The following is a 17,768-nucleotide window of genomic DNA, read 5'->3' as shown; positions in this document are numbered from 1 at the left end:
ACCTTTTGACTTCAAGATGCATAACCAGTGCACTATTGTAAACAAGATCTTCTGAAATGTATTGAAAATTGAAAGGCCTAAATAGAGTGGATGTGGAAAGGATGTTTCCTATAGTGGGTGAGTCTAGGACTAGAGGGCACAGTCTCAGAATAGAAGGACGTCCATTTAGAATAGAGATCAGGTGAATCTGTGGAATTCATTGCCATAGACAGCTGTGGAGGCCAAGTCATTGGGTATATTTAAAATTGAGGTTGATTGATTAGTAAGGTTATGAGGAGAAGGCAGGAGAATGGGGTTAATAAATCAGCTATGATAGAATGGTGGAGCAGACCTGATAGGCCAAAAGGCCTAATTCTGCTCCTTATGGTCTTTAGTTACACAAACTGCTCTCAAAGTCAAAGTGAACTGTGTATGCAACACACACAAACTGCTGAAGGAGCACAGCCATTTGGGTAACATCTATGGAGGGGAATAAACAGTCAATGTTTCAGTTCAAAACCCTCCATTAGGACCGGAAAGGAAGGACAGAGAGCCCAGAGCAAGAAGGCGGGGGTGGGAAAGGAGTACAGGCTGACAGGTTATAGGGGAGACCAGGTGATGGTGGGTGCAAAGTAGTCTATATAGAAGTATGATGGATTCTTCCCTTTTAATTGTGGACTCGTTTGTCCAAAAATAGATTTAATGCTTTGCAAATTTGCACTGTGAAACAAATGTTATCCTAGACAGGAATAAAGGAATAATCCCATCAGAATCAGAATCAGGTTTATTATCACTGACTTATATGAGGTGAAATCTGTTGTTTTGTGGCAGCAGTACAGAGCAAAGGGAAGAGTGGAGCTTGTTTTGCTGGTGTTCTTTTGTTGATTGTTGTGTTCTCTGCTGTTCTGCCGAGTACTGTGGGCATGTTGTTTTAGTGTCTGAACGCATGGAAGCACTCACAGGTCGTCCCCAACACACCCCTTGGACGTGGTGATTGTTAATGCAAATAACAGATTTTACTGTATGGTTCTATGTACACATGGCCAATAAACTTAAATCTTGAATTCAGCTTCATACACAACCTTCATCATACACTGTACACAACCAATAAATACTCTGACTGCTGTATATATCCCAACCAGTGATATCCGGCACTCCTTAACGATAAAAATATCCTTCATTTCTCCAATTTCTAACAGTACACTACTCTTCATTGTTCTTGGCAGATTTTGTTTCCCTGCAAGGTATCCGCAAAAAAAGTTCCTTGGTATAGCTTTGATATTTCATCTGCAGAATAGGCTCCATGTATCAGAATCAGGTTCATTATCATTGACATATATCATAAAATTTGGTGTTTTGTAACAGCTGTACAGTGCAATACATGAAATATACTATAAAATACAATAAGAACTCTATGTATATGTAAATATATATGTGCTGGACTGATGTTATAATCTTTAAAAACTATTTCTGCAGTTACATAAAGCACTTTGAGCACATTGCTCCAAGGTTATAATAATATTCTCTTGACAACATGTTATATTTTTTGGAAGATTCTGTCAGATATTTTCCAGTTCCAAGTAAGTGCAAGGCATTCTGGAGTTCAGACTGCCTGCCAGCATTCCAAGGTTTGGCTTCGCTCAGCCAAATTTAGACAACACCATCCAAACAAAATGATAGTAACATTACAAGTCTCTACAAACGTGTAGGAAATCCAATCTGGGATCTGCTTCCTCAGGTTACAGGGCATTATGTATGTGCAAAGCCTCAGCAATGCTTCGCTGACTCTCTTCCTTCTGCACAAAAAGAAAATAATCCAAGCTGATTCTGACTGCGTCAGCAAACGTTCCCTCTGACTAAGCTGCTGAAATCTGGGTTGGCTCACTTTAGATCTGGGTGCCGATCATAAAAGACTACGGCACTGGATTTACTTCTGTCTGCTGCTCTCCACCAGTTGGCACCATGGCTCCTGGTAAGCCCTATTCTACTCACACAAACTTCATAGGAAAAAGAAAAAGACTTTAATTTTTAAGATGTCCTTTGCAGTATCCTAACTCCCAAAACCATCTGCCTCAGGAAAGCAGCCAACATAATCCTTCCATTCTGAATTCTGATCATTTTCTCTTCTGCCCTCTCCTGTCAGACGGAAGATACGAAGCTTTGAGAGCATGTACCACCCGGCTCAAAGACACCTCGTATCCGAACCGTGGAACAGAACTCTCTTACACTAAAGAATTTAATACAACACTCCAGATGTACCCCAGCCAGAGTTTTATATAGTTGCTACATAACTTGATGATTAAAGATAATTTTTTGATCATCTTCGATGATCATAGTGGTTAGTGCATTACTTTACAACACCAGCATTAAACTCGGAGTTTAATTGCTGCTGCTCTCTGTAAGGAGTTTATACATCCTCTCTGTGATCACATGGGTTTCCTCTGGATGTTCCGGTTGCCTCCCACGTTCCCGTTAAGGTTAGGGTTAGTAAGTTGTGGGCATGCTATGTTGGTGCTGGAAGTATGACGACGTTGTGGGCTCCCCAGCACAATCCTCGCTGATTTGATTTGACGCAAGTGACACATTTTACAATATGTTTCAATGTACATTTGAGAAATAAAGCTAATCTTTAATTTGTTCTGTTTTGTTATCCAATCTAAATCATTCACTAAAAGCCTGAAGTTTATCCTTATGAGGAGAAATAGGACAGTTCACTCATTTAGCAAAGAACCTGAAATTGTCCAAGGACATTTCTGTGAATGAAGATGGAAAAGTATTTAATTTATTTTTAATTTAGAGATACAGCATGATAACAGGTCATTGAGCCCATGCTTGTGACCAATTAGCCTACCAACCCTTATGTCTTGGGAACGTGGGAGGAAACGGGAGCACCTGGAGGAAATCCACATGGTTATGGGGAGAAGGTACAAACTCCTTACAGACAGTGGTGAGAATTGAAGCCTGGTCACTGACACTGTACAGTACTACCATGCCACTGTTAGCATTTGACAAGGAAATTAGTTTGTAGGGCTTGTCTACTCTGTTGAAGGCAAAAAAGTTAACAGACTTGAAGTAAATTGCTTAGGTCACAGATATAGGTAGTCAAGATGTCAATACCTTAGAATTATGTACTCCATTTGACAATTTGCCTATTCACCTTGAGTCTTGGTCCAAGTTTTTAACAAGATGCTTGAGGTCATATTTTGTTGTTCAAAGAACTTAACGGAGCTGGCAAACAACAACCATTCAAAGAACCTGAACAGAATCCTTCCACAACAGCAAACAACATTTATTTTTTATTAAAAATATCTTATGTACTTACGAAATAAGAGGATGAAAATTGGTAAAATCCTAAACCAGCTGAAAGCCAGAATCATTGCCATGGCTGTCACAGTCAAACCCTGTAAGATCAGACTGTGACTGGTGAGATGCATTAAATACAAAATACTTAGAAGGAAATACAAAACCACATCCTGTAAATGGTGTAAAACATCAAGTGCTTCCTTTTCATTTAGAACCAAGTGGTTTGAATACCCTCAGTATAAAGTGAAGTCTTGGCTGTTGAAAATAGTATCTGCATGTTATTATATTTTTAAAAAATCAATCCTGGTTATTTTTTTCATAACTATTGTTTACATTAGCTCCCTCCGTCATGAAGATTACCAGTACACTTTAGACAATAGGTTTGGTAGGTTGAACCAGCTATAGGAGCTTTGGTTCAGTGTTAGTCAGGTGGGAAACTATTTCAGAGAGCCGTGATCTAACAGACTGATAGCAAGCTAAACACAAGTGACAAGGAGAAGGTGAGTCCACAAACTCACTCAAAGACACTGGCTTTACGGAAACTCATAAAAGAACAAAAAGACTTTGTAAGTCTTTAATTCAAAGAGCTTGAGATCAAGAGTCAAGGCGTGATGGTTCAGCTTTGTAAAGTGGCTGGGCTGCACCTTTGGTATTCCATTCAAATCTGGTTGCCCCATTACAGGAAGGCTTTGGAGACGGTACAGAAGAGGTTTATCAGGGTGTTGTCAGGATAATAAGAAGAGTTTGAACAAATTTGGGTTGTTTTCTCCAGAGCAAGAAACAAGAAGGAAATGAAGATAGTTGTTAAAATCCGACACGGTATGTGCTCCGTTTTCATTTCCTCTAAAGACACAGTAACATTGGTCTGAGAAAAAGTCACTACAGCCTCTTCCTGAGGGTTGTTGTGAAGCTGAATAATGCTGCATTGCAGCTTGCTCATAGCCTTTGAGTGTTAAGGACGATCAAAGTCACTTGCTGCATGTCAATATGGTAATTTTTAAAAAATTAAGCCATACTGCATGCATTGTAAATAACTGGTTTGCACAGATTGGCACAGCATCTCAATCTCACTGTCTTCAGCAGTGACAATAAAGTTCTATTCTATTCCAAGAGGCTTCTCTGTTCACAGGTGCGGAGGGTTACAAACCATCTCTTTTTTGAAACCTACCTGAGCCCATGGAATCCAGGTCTGACAACCTGCTACAGGCAGGTTCCCATTAGGTAGCATACATCTCCAGATCTTCGTCCAATCTCCCGCTCCCATTCCCTCTCTGTTGGGTCCTCTACCCCCATCGAACTCACGATCATAGAACATAAAACAGTACAGCACAGGGACAAGCACAATGCCCTCAATATCTGTGCCAACTATATAATGCCAGATTCATGTGCTGATCCATATCCCTCTTTTTCTTGCATATCCCTGGGTCTATATAAAAACCTCTTAAATGCCACTATTTTATCTTCTTCCACCACCACCACCAACCCTGGCAGTGTGTTCCAGGCACCCACTGCTCTCTGAGATCAAACTTTGCCCCATACATGCCTCTGTACACACCTCCCATTACCACCTGAAAGCTCTGCGATAAGTTCAGTTCCAGTCCAATTGTCATCCAACCATACCTGAATACCCATGAGTACAGCCAAATGAGACAGCGTTACTCTGGGGCCAGGGTTCAGCGCACAGTACCAACAGTTATACACAGCACTAAGCACCTACAGCACATATAAGGTAGCAAGCACATAAAAGATATCAGTAAAATACAATCATGCAAAAACATATAGTGCGAGACCCTCAGTCAATGAACGTTGCAGAAGTCTGCAGTCAAACACAATACGGCTTGCCTTCTGTCAAGTGAACACGGGGGGGGGGGCAGCACTGACTCTAGCTTGGACGCCACCCTATACTGCCCCCAGTGAAGGCACCAATTCCAACTCTCCTACTGGTATTTGACATTCCCACACTGCGGAAAGAATTTAACTGACTACCCTATCACTGCCTCACATAATTTTATAAACTTCCACCAAGTCTCCCCTCAACCACTGCCACATGGGTGAAAACAATCCAAGTTTGTCCACCCCCCCCCCTCTATATAGCTCTCCAATCCAAGCAACATCTGGTGAAGCTGCTCTGCACCCTCTCCAAATCCTCCACATCCTTGCCGTCATCACTCACGGCATCAAAGGCACCGATCTGACAGCGCAGCTCCCCACCCCAGATACTGACACCCCCACATCATGACTCCTGGCAGTTAACTTTTACTGTAACTCCTCCACAGAAAAATCCTGCTTCACGGCCAACCTCTTTTGCACTGACCACCTAACCTTTACAATCACTGACCCAAAAATCAAACTGTTGGAGGAAGTCAGCAGGTCAAACAGCATCTGTAGAGGCAGAGGGATGATTCTGATGCAGGGTCTTGATCTGAAATGTTGACTTTGCCTTTGCCTCCACAGATGCTGCCTGACCCACTGAGTTCTTCCACAGTTTCTTTCTCGCTCCAGATCCTAGCATCTGCAGTCACTTGTGTCCCCAAAACTGGCCCATACAGGTCCATCTGTGCCGCCATAAGACATAAGAACAGAATTAGGCCATTCAGCCCATTGAGTCTGTTCTACCATTCCATCATGGGTGATTTATTAACCCTCTCAACCCAAAGTTCCTGCCTTTGGCAATTTTACTAATCAAGATCCTGTCAATATGCACTTTAAATATATTCAATACCTTAGTCTCCACACCTAACTGTGGCAAAGAATTCCACAGATTCACCACCCTATGGCTAAAGAAATTCCTTCTCATCTCTATTCTAAAGGGATATCCTTGTATTCTGAAGCTGTTCCCTCTGGTTCTAGACCTCCTCCACTATAGGAAACATCCTCTCGACATTCACTCCATATAGGCCTTTCAATATTCAATAGGCTTCAGTGGGACCCCACTGAACTCCTTCTAAACTCCAGCGAGTACAGGCCCAGAGCCATCAACTGCTTCGCATATGGTAACTCTTTCATTCCTGGGATCATATTCATGAACCTCCTCTGGACCCTCCCTAATGCCAGTACATCTTTCCTTACATAAGGGGCCCAAAACTGCCTACAATATCCAAAATGCATTCTAAACAGTGCCTTATAAAGCCTCCACCACAACTGGAAACATCCTCTCTTGTATCACTCAACTGCAGATGTGCTGTACAGGTTTTGTACAGGGAGTCCCCCCAGAGGCACATCATCCCTTGCGGCCCCTTGCTGCTAAATTTTACATGTTTAGACCTTTCAGTGATGGCACCATATCTGCATCCTATCCTTGCCTGGACATCATGTTAACCTTTACCTTACCACATCTTCCACAACATCAGTTACTTGGACACCTCTGAACGTGAACATCATTGCTTGGCCCCCACCCGATCACAAACATCCCACGCCCCCGCCCTTTTGGTGACTGAAAGCATGCACACCGGCTCATGCTTGTATGATAGTGTAGCGATTAGCAAAATTGACTTTATAGTGCCAGTGATCGCTAATTGGGGTTCGATTCCTGCCACTGTCTATAAGGAGTTTATGCATTCTCCCTAGAACCATGTGGATTTCTTCCGGATTTTAATTTCCTCCCACATTTCAAAGATGTACAGGTTAAGGCTAGTAAGTTGTGGCATGCTATGTTTATGCCATAAGTATGGCAATATTTGTGGGCTGCTCCCAGTACATCCTCAGACTGTATTTATCATTGACACCACACAACACATTTCATTGCATGCTTCGATGTTTCAATCTATATTTGACAAATAAAGCTATTTTTTTCTGTTCTGATAAGAGATCACTGACTTGAAATATTAACCCCCTTTCTCCTCCACAGATGCTGACTGACCTGCTGAATATCCCAAGCACTTCCTGTTTTTATTATGTGAGCCTTTTTTTTATCCCCTGTAGACATTGTGATGTCAAGTAGTATTGAAAAACAAATTCTCCAGGAACTAATTATTTGTCTTACCTGTAAGGTCGTGGTTGCACCCTCAAATTTCTAATTTTTGCATCTTTACATATTGGTCAGACAAGAAAATTCAGACACTTGACATCATGTGACTGCCTGCAGCCAGCCACTAATTTAGCTCAGAGGAGGGAACGTCGGCTCAGAGGAGGGAACGTCGACTCAGACCATGAGAGGCCTGCGTCGGGCATTTTCATGCCTTACAAGGCGCAGATTGGAAGTCTATGTGGGGCGCTACTCCTCGCACAGACACCAGAGCAATGTGTGGTTAAGTGCCTTGCTCAAGGACACAAACACGCTGCCACAGCTGGGGCTCGAACTAGTGACCTTCAGATCACTAGACAAATGCCTTAACCACTTGGCCACATGCCAACACCTCAGAGTAGCTCAGAGTAGACTCAAACTACAGTTGGGACCATTTTGATGCTTGTGGGCCAGTACTCACTGGAGTTTAGGAGACCGAGGGGAGGGGGGAATCTCATTGAAACTTACAAAATACAAACGGCATAAACAGAGTGGACATGGAGATGATGTTTCCTATAGTGGGGGTGGGGGAGGTCTTGGACCAGAGGGCACAGACCAGAGGACTCCCCTTGAGAATAAGGATGAGGAGTTCAAAAGTACAAATTTCAAAATAAGTTTATTAGCAAAGTACATATATGTCACCATACACAACCCAGAGATTCGTTTTCTTGTAGGTGTTCACAGTAAATACAAGAAACACAATAGAATCAACGAAAGACCGCATCCAACACGATGGACTAACAAACTGTGCAAATACAAAATTAAATAAGAAGAAAATAAATAATAATAACAAATAAGAAAGCAATAAATATCAAGAACATGAGATGAGGAGTCCTTAAAAGTGAATCCATATGTTGTGGGAACAATCTGCGATGGGGTGAATGACATTGAGTAAGTTATCCCCTCGGGTTCAAGAGCCTGATAGTTGAGGGGTAATAATTGTTCCTGAATCTGGTGGCAAGGGTCCTGAGGTGCCTGTACCTTCCTCCTGATGGCAACAGTGAGAAGAGAGAATGGCCTGGGTGGTAGGGGTGCTTAACAATGGATGCTGCTTTCCTGTGATAGCGTTTCATGTAGATGTGTTCAATGGTGGAGAGGGCTTCACTCATGATGGTCTGGGGCAAATCCACTACCTTTTGTAGGATTTTCCGCTTAAGAGCCTTGGTGTTTCCACACCAGGCTGTGATGCAGCTAGTCAATATACTCTGCACTGCACATCTATAACAATTTGTTAAAGTTTTAGATGACATGCTGAATCTTTGCAAACTTCCAAGAAAGCTGCTGTGCTTTCTTTGGAGTTGCATTTACAGGCTGGATCTAGGACTTGCATCCTCTGAAATGATAACACCGAGGGATTTAAAGCTGTTTACCCTCACTATCTCTGATCCCCGATGAGGATTGGCCCATAGACCTCCAGTTTCCTCCTCCTCCAGTTAATCATCTGCTCTTTGGTCCTGCTTACACTGGGTGAGATGTTGTTGCACAACCAACCTGTTGTGGAATTTCTTTAATCAGAGGGTGTGGATCTGTGGAATTCATTGCCACAGACGGCTGTGGAGGCCAAGTCATTTAAAGCAGAGGCTGATAGGTTTTTGATTAGTATGGACGTCGAAGGTTCAGGGGAGAAGGCAGGAGAATGGGATTGACAGAGATAAGAAATCAATGGTGGAGCAGGCTTAATGTGCTGAATGGCTGGATCGTGCTCCTAGGTCTTATAGTGACTGAATGTGCATGTGATGTTGCAATGTCTGGTGACTCAACAAAGACTGTACCTTGTTTATGCTTTGAGGAGGAATTCTTTGTTCAGCCACTCACTCCCAGTGAAGTTCTACAAGCAGAGGCTTCATTATGGTTCCCTCTCTCAGCCCCTCTGAGGAATGTATGCACTATCTAATTTATATTTATTTCAGCAGTGTTACTCACATCAGTAATAATTAATTCTATTTTCAAAATATGTTATTTATGCTATTAAAACATGTACTTAAATATAGTAAGCAAATTGCCCAACTGCAGTTCAGGTCATTACTCAATATTAAAATAAGTGATAAACTGCTCCATCATAACACACTCTTTAATTATTGCTGTGTCGGTGCCCCTGAGCAGCCAGCTGTAATTAAAGGAAATCCCTGTGGAAGGCTTGTGTGGTAATGTATGTGTTTCAGAGCTACATCTGTGGTTGTATGACGTCATTTCAAACCTTGTTGGTCAAATTAATTCAAAACCTGAAAAAGCCTTGAGATTGTGAGTTGCCATAGAGGGAGTACAAAGAAGGTTCACCAGATTGATTCCTGGGATGGCAGGACTTTCATATGATGAAAGACTGGATCGACTAGGCTTATACTCTCTGGAATTTAGAAGATTGAGGGGGGATCTTATTGAAATGTATAAAATTCTGAAGGATTTGGACAAGCTAGATGCAGGAAGATTGTTCCCGATGTTGGGGAAGTCCAGAACGAGAGGTCACAGTTTGAGAATAAAGGGGAAGCCTTTTAGGACCGAGATGAGGAAAAACTTCTTCACACAGAGAGTGGTGAATCTGTGGAATTCTCTGCCACAGGAAACAGTTGAGGCCAGTTCATTGGCTATATTTAAGAGGGAGTTAGATATGGTCCTTGTGGCTAAAGGGATCAGGGGGTATGGAGGGAAGGCTGGTACAGGGTTCTGAGTTGGATGATCAGCCATGATCGTACTGATTGGTGGTGCAGGCTCGAAGGACCGAATGGCCTACTCCTGCACCTATTTTCTAAGAGGTGTTTGTGCCTCCAGACAGGGAAATCTCAGAGGGTGGAGTCAGTAATTGCACAATTGCCCTCCCCACCATTGAGCATATCTACAACAACCCTCATCAAGGACCCCCACCACCCAGGCCATGCTCTCTTCTCATTGTTACCATCAGGAAGGAGGTACAGGAGCTTCAGGACTCACACCACCAGGTTCAGAAAGTTATTACACCTCAACCATCAGGCTCCCGAACCGTCATCGATACCTTCACTCACTTCAACGTTAAACCGATTCTACAACTTAGAGATTCATTTTCAAGGACTCTACAGCTCATGTGCTCAGTATTATTTAATTACTTCTTTATTTATTATTATTTGTTTTTTCATATTTGCACAATTTGCCTTCTTTTGCACCTTGGTTGCTTGTCAGTCTTTACGTGTAGCCTTTCATTGATTTTACTGCATTTCTATGCTCTACTTTGAACGCCTGCAAGAAAATGAACTTCAGAGTAGTATTTGATAATATAAACACACTTCGATAATAAATTTACTTTAAACTTTGAACCTCAAATCCCACCTGGCATCAGAACCCAACACTCACCATGATTGCTCTGGGCTTACTGAAGTAAACACACACTGGCTACATCTCAGTGGTAAAAAGGCCGTCACTGTGTTTAAACCCCTCCCTGGTCCTAGTCTGTCTCTGAATCCCTAAACCTCCAGTCCTAAAATCTTCCCTGTCTCCATCTCCATACAGTCTCAAGAAACCTCCGTATTTCTGAAGCTTTGTCCAAACTCTACATACTTTCCTACCTCTGGGACTGTCCTGGGCCTGACACATTGATGCAATCATGCAGAAGGCACACCAGCTACAGTGCTTTGTTAGGAGTTGAAGGAGATTTGACTCAAGCAAGTTTCTACAGTTGTACGGTGGAGAAGATTCTGACTGGCTGCATCACCACCTGGTATTGAGGCTCCAACGCGTAGGATGAGGAGGTGTTTGTAGGCTCAGCCAGCTCCATCACTGGCTCAACCCTCCCCACCATCGAGGACATCTTCCAGAGGCGGTGTCTCAGGAAGGTGGCACCCATCACCAAAGACCCTTAAGATCCAGGACATGCCCTCTTCTCATTATGACCATCAGCGGGGAGGTACTGAAGCCTGAGGGCACACACTCGATGATTTAGGAACAGATTCTTCTCCTCTGACATCAGATTTCTGTACAGTCAACGAACACATGAATACCACTTGACTATTTTTGCAATACTTATTTATTTTTTTTATACATATTTATTATTGTGCACCCAGTTTCAGTGCCTGACTGACCGTGTCAAGCTGGAACTGGAGTCGAATGCACTGAGGATCATTCGTTAAGCTGAAGATATTACACTCCAGACCTTTGAAGAGGTGGTGCTGGTAAACCATGTATAGATACGTTGTCTGCCTGGACACGCTCCTCTGCTGACTGCCCCTGTGGCTCCTCCCACAGACCCCTGAATAAAGGTGATTGGGCCATGGCTCCTCCCTCAGTCCAGGGGAAGACACTCAGCATGGTGGAGGTCACATTTTACTGCAAATAAAAGCCTTTCAGTATTTACTCTGCTTCTAGTCTTTTGGAGTTATTGATGGTGCATCAGTGGTCATACCCTGTGTACAGTCTTCAGACAGTGGATAGATGAGGACCAGGAGGTAAGGGAACAACTATACCTCTTTGGATAATACTGGGGGTGGAATGACTCATCAGGTCATGCCAGGGTCTGCCAGGCTTGTGGCACTGCGGCCAGCTGGCACTGAGGCTCAGCAGGAAAGGGTAAAGTTGGGCAGTGTGGTAGTTACACAGGACTCAAGCAACACACATCAAAGTTGCTGGTGGAACGCTGCAGGCCAGGCAGCATCTCTAGGAAGAGGTACAGTTGACATTTCGGGCCGAGACCCTTCGTCAGGACGAACTGATGGAAGAGCTAGTAAGAGATTTGAAAGTGGGAGGGGGAGGGGGAGATCCAGAATGATAGGAGAAGACAGGAGGGGGAGGGATGGAGCCAAGAGCTGGACAGGTGATTGGCAAAAGGGATATGAGAGGATCATGGGACAGGAGGCCTAGGGAGAAAGAAAAGGGGGAGGGGGGGAAAACCAGAGGGTGGGCAAGGGGTATAGTCAGAGGGACAGAGGGAGAAAAAGGAGAGAGAGAAAAAGAATATATATATTCTTTTTCTCTCTCTCCGTTTAAATAATAAATAAATAACGGATGGGGTACGAGGGGGAGGTGGGGCATTGACGGAAGTTCGAGGAGTCAATGTTCATGCCATCAGGTTGGAGGCTACCCAGACGGAATATAAGGTGTTGTTCCTCCAACCTGAGTGTGGCTTCATCTTGACAGTAGAGGAGGCCGTGGATAGACATATCAGAATGGGAATGGGACGTGGAATTAAAATGTGTGGCCATTGGGAGATCCTGTTTTCTCTGGCGGACAGAGCGTAGGTGTTCAGCGAAACGGTCTCCCAGTCTGTGTCAGGTCTCGCCAATATATAGAAGGCCACATCGGGAGCACGGGACGCAGTATATCACCCCAGCCAACTCACAGGTGAAGTGTCGCCTCACCTGGAAGGACTGTCTGGGGTCCTGAATGGTGGTAAGGGAGGAAGTGTAAGGGCATGTGTAGCACTTGTTCCGCTTACAAGGTTAAGTGCCTGGAGGGGATCAGTGGGGAGGGATGGGGGGTGACGAATGGACAAGGGAGTCGCATAGGGAGTGATCCGTGCGGAAAGCAGAGGGGGGGGAGGGAAAGATGGTGAGACCCAACGCAGACTGGGAGACCATTTTGCTGAACACCTATGCTCTGTCCGCCAGAGAAAGTAGGATCTCCCAGTAGCCACACATTTTAATTCCACGTCCCATTCCCATTCTGATATGTCTATCCACAGCCTCCTCTACTGTCAAGATGAAGCCACACTCAGGTTGGAGGAACAACACCTTATATTCCGTCTGGGTAGCCTCCAACCTGATGGCATGAACATTGACTCCTCGAACTTCTGTTCATATATATATATGTTCTTTTTCTCTCCCTCGCCTTTTTCTCCCTCTGTCCCTCTGACTATACCCCTTGCCCACCCTCTGGTTTCCCACCCCTCCCCCTTTTCTTTCTCCCTAGGCCTCCTGTCCCATGATCCTCTCATATCCCTTTTGCCAATCACCTGTCCAGCTCTTGGCTCCATCCCTCCCCCTCCTGTCTTCTCCTATCATTTTGGATCTCCCCCTCCCCCTCCCACTTTCAAATCTCTTACTAGCTCTTCCTTCAGTTAGTCCTGACGAAGGGTCTCGGCCCGAAACGTTGACTGTACCTCTTCCTACAGATGCTGCCTGGCCTGCTGCGTTCACTTTCTTTTTAAATCTTTTTATTAAATAAGTATACAAAAGGTAAGCCATATAGGCACTAATACACTGTTAGAATATAATAAAATTACAGGAGATATTAAAACAGAAAAGAAATGATACAAACAATGTAATTTAAACATAAAATAATAAGGTAACATAATAGTATACTAATTTTTTTATATATATATATATATATCAATAGAAAAAGGAAACCCCCCCCAAAAAAAAACCCCAAGAAAAACATTGTGCAACTAAACTAAAAGCAAGGCAAAGCAATGGGCTAACTTGGAAACAATTAGAGTTAAGACTTAAAATCACGTCCTCAAACCCAACCTCCATTAAAAACAGTAGAAAAAAACAAGAAGGGAATATAAATATGGAGCAAAAAGGGGAAGAAAAAAAAAATTACATTAAATGAAAATATTGAATAAAAGATCTCCAGGTCTGTTCAAATTTAAGTGAGGAATCATAAAGATTGCTTCTAATTTTCTCCAAATTCAAGCATAATATCGTCTGAGAAAACCAAAAAAAGGTAGATGGAGCATTAAGCTCTTTCCAATGTTGTAAGATACATCTTTTCGCCATTAAAGTAAGAAATGCAATCATTCTACGGGCTGAAGGAGAAAGATTACTGGAAGTTTTAGGTAATCCAAAGATAGCAGTAATAGGGTGAGGAGAGATATCTATATTCAATACCTTTGAGATAATATTAAAAATGTCTCTCCAAAAAGTTTCCAGAGTAAGGACGAGACCAAAACATATGAATTAGAGAGGCTATCTGCCCCGGACATCTATCACAAAAAGGTTTAATATAAGAATAAAAATGAGCTAATTTATCTTTGGACATATGTGCTCTATGAACAACTTTAAATTGAATTAGGGAATGTTTAGCACAGATAGAGGAAGTATTGACTAATTGTAAAATCTGCCCCCAGTCATCCACGGAAATAATAGAGCCCAATTCCTGTTCCCAATCTACCCTAATCTTATCAAATGGAGCTTTCCTAAGTTTCATAATAATATTATAAATCATAGCCGATGCACCTTTCTGACATGGAATAAGGTTAATTATAGTATCTAAAATATATGTAGGAGGAAGCATTGGAAAGGAAGAAAGTATAGTACTTAGGAAATTCCTAACTTGTAGATATCTATAAAAATGTATTCTTGATAAATTATATTTATTAGATAATTGTTCAAAAGACATAAGGGAACCATCTAAAAATAAATCCAAAAACCGTGAAATACCCTTAGGCTTCCAAATTTGAAAAGCACGATCCGTGAAAGAGGGAGGAAAAAATATGTTACCTAAAATAGGAATTGCTAGCCCAAATTGGTTAAGATCAAAAAATTTTCTGAATTGAAACCAAATACGTAAGGTATATTTAACTATCGGGTTAGAGACCTATTCGAGGCGTTTCAAATCAAAAGGAAGAGAGGAACCTAAAATAGAGCCAAGTGTATAGCCCTGAGCAGATTGTAATTCCAATACTACCCATTTAGGAATGGATAGTATATCCTGGTCAAGTAACCAAAATTTCATATGTCGAATATTAATCGCCCAATAATAGAATCTAAAGTTAGGTAATGCTAAACCTCCATCTCTCTTAGCTTTCTGTAAATGTATTTTACCCAATCTCGGGTTTTTATTTTGCCAAATAAATGAAGAAATTTTTGAGTCAACTTTATCAAAAAAAGATTTTGGAACAAAAATCGGTAATGCCTGAAATATATATAAAAATTTTGGCAAAAAAAACATCTTAACTGCATTAATACGACCAATCAAAGTTAAATATAATGGAAACCATTTAGATGAAAGCTGAGTAATATGGTCAATTAAGGGTAAAAAATCGGCCTGCTGCATTCACCAGCAACTTTTATGTGTGTTGCTTGAAATTCCAGCATCTGCAGATTTCTTTGTGTTTGTGTTTTTATAGAGGACTGAATAGTCAGGGGGACAGAAAGGAGATTCTGTGTCCGCAAAAGAAACACCAGAATGGTTTGTTGCATTCTGGATGCTAGGGTCTGTGATGTATCAGGGCGGCTGATGGATATTCTTAAGGGGGAGTGTGAACAGCCAGAGGTTGTGGTGCATATCAGCACCTACAACAGAGGCAGAAAAGGGGTAGAGGTTCTATGTGGTGAGTATATAGAGTTAGGAAAGAGGCTGAAGAAAAGGACCTCCAAGGCTGTAACATCTGGATTACTCCCTGTGCCACAGGATAGTGCAGGGAGGAATGGGGTGATAGCACAGGTGAATGAGTGGCTGAGGAGATGGTGCAGGGGACAGGGTTTCAAGTTCTTGCATCATTGGAACCTTTTTCTGGGGAAGAGGTGACCTGTACAAGAGGGACGGGTTGCACCGGAACTGGAGAGGAAACCAATATCCTTGCTGAGAGGTTTTGCTAATGCTACTCGGGAGAGTTTAAACTAGTTTTGCAAGGGTCTGCGAACCGGAGCCCCAGGTCAGTAAGGGAAGGATCAGACTTGAAGGTAGATGCCAGGGAAAGTATTAAAAAGCAAAATCAGAATAACAGGTATGATGGGTTGGATAGCTTGAATTGCATATATTTTAATGCTAAAAGTGTTGTGGGTAAGGGCGTGGATCAGTACATGGAACTACATGTTGTAGCCATTACTGAAACTTGGTTGAGACAGGGGCAGGAATGGGTGATTAATATACCAGGCTTTTGAAGGTTTAGAAAAGATGGAGGAGGAGTTACAATAAGGGGGATGGAGTTGCACTATTAATCAGGGACAATATCACAGCTGCACACAGAGGAGACGTAATGAAGGGGTCAGATACTGTGTCCATTTGTGTAAAACACAGTAACAAGAAGGGTGCAATCATACTGATTGGATTGTACTGCAGACACCCTAATAGCCACCAGGACATTGAGAAACACATATGTAATCAGATTAAGGAAATGTGTAAAAAGTAATAGAGTTGTTGTCATGGGGGATTTCAACTTCCCTAATGTAAACTGGGACCTTCTCAGTGCAAGGGATTTAGATGGGCCAGAATTTGTTCAATTATCCAGGAAGGTTTCTTTAATCAATATGTAGACGATCCAACGAGAGTACTGGACCTAGTGTTAGGTAATGAGCCTGACCAGCTGATTGATTTTTCAGTGGGGGAACAGTGACCCACAACCCCATAATGTTCAGGATAGCTATAGTTAAGGATAGGTATGGTCCTTGTGGGAGAGTTTTACGAGAACATTAGGCAGGAGCTAAGAAGCATTAATTGGGAACACCTTTTACTCTGGCAAGTCCTCATCAGACACATGGAGGGTGTTTAAAGATCAACTGCACGGAGTACAGGAAAGGTATCTTCCTGTTAGAAGGAAGGACTGGGATGGAAAGATAAGAGAACCTCGGATGTTCAGAAGGGTGATACTTCAGTCAAGAAGAAAAAGGAAAAGTATGTAACAAGGGAACAGGGGAAAATCTTGAGAACTATAGACCAGTGAGTCTCACGTCAGTTGTAGGGAAATTGCCAGAGAAAATTCTTCGGGATAGGATATATGAATATTTGGAAACCCATAGGCTAATTTAGGGAGAGTCAGCATAGCTTTGTCCAGGGCAAGTCATGTCTTACCAACTTGTAGCATACATAAAATATTGGAGGAACTCAGCAGCCAGGCAGCATCTATGGAAAAGAGTACAGTCAGCGTTTCGGGCCGAGACCCTTCAGCAAGACCTATTTGATTGAGTTTTCTGACAAGGTGATGAGAGAGATTGATGAGGTAGGTCTGTGGATGTCGTCTACGTGGATTTTAGTAAGGCTTAATCCAGAAGATTAAGATGCATGGGGTCCACAGCAAATTGGCTGCTTGGATTCAGAACTGGCTTGGACGTTGAAGATGGAGGCCAGTGCTTGAAGGAACTTATTCATGCTGGAGGTGGGTAATTAGTGGTGTTTCACATGGATCTGTGCTAGGAGCTCTGCTGTTTGTGATGTATATAAATGACCTGGATGCAAATGTAGATGGGTGGGTTGGTAAATTTACGAATGATACCAAGATTAGTGGGGATGTGGAAAGTGTCAAAGACTGATGAGGAATATACAGCACGATATAAATCAGTTGGAGAAATGGGCAGAGAAATAGCAGATGGAGTTTAGCCCAGATAATTGTGAGGTGTTACACCTTGGTAGGGAAAATGCAAGGAGACAGTACACTGTTAAGGACTGAGCAGAGAGATCTTGGGATAGAAGTTCATATCTCCTTGAAAGTGGCCACAAAGGTCAATAAAGTGGTTAAGAAGGCTTACGGAATGCTTGTTTTTAATAGTCGAGGCATTGTGTTCAAAAGTCAAGAGGTTATGTTGCAACTTTATCAAACTCTGGTTAGGACACATCTGGATTGTGTACAGTTCTGGTCACTCCA

General features: G+C 42.5%; 1 protein-coding gene across 2 annotated transcripts in view; it reads right to left on the bottom strand.

Annotated features, from left to right (window-relative positions):
- The window catches only part of LOC134358292 (transmembrane protein 273-like), a 70,320-nt gene that overhangs the window by 44,602 nt on the left and 7,950 nt on the right, over positions 1-17,768 (bottom strand). Inside the window, exon 1 of one of the 2 annotated variants that reach the window (XM_063070334.1) lies at positions 3,302-3,402. The exons of the other annotated variant lie outside the window; for it this stretch is intronic. Coding sequence (XP_062926404.1) covers positions 3,302-3,362 — 61 coding nt within the window. The 5' untranslated portion in view covers positions 3,363-3,402. Of the gene's footprint in view, positions 1-3,301; positions 3,403-17,768 lie in introns of those variants that run through there. 2 annotated transcript variants of the gene reach the window in all.

This window comes from Mobula hypostoma, chromosome 18 (genome assembly GCF_963921235.1).
Source record: "Mobula hypostoma chromosome 18, sMobHyp1.1, whole genome shotgun sequence".
NCBI lineage: Eukaryota > Metazoa > Chordata > Chondrichthyes > Myliobatiformes > Myliobatidae > Mobula > Mobula hypostoma.
This window is presented reverse-complemented; position numbering and strand designations above follow the sequence as displayed.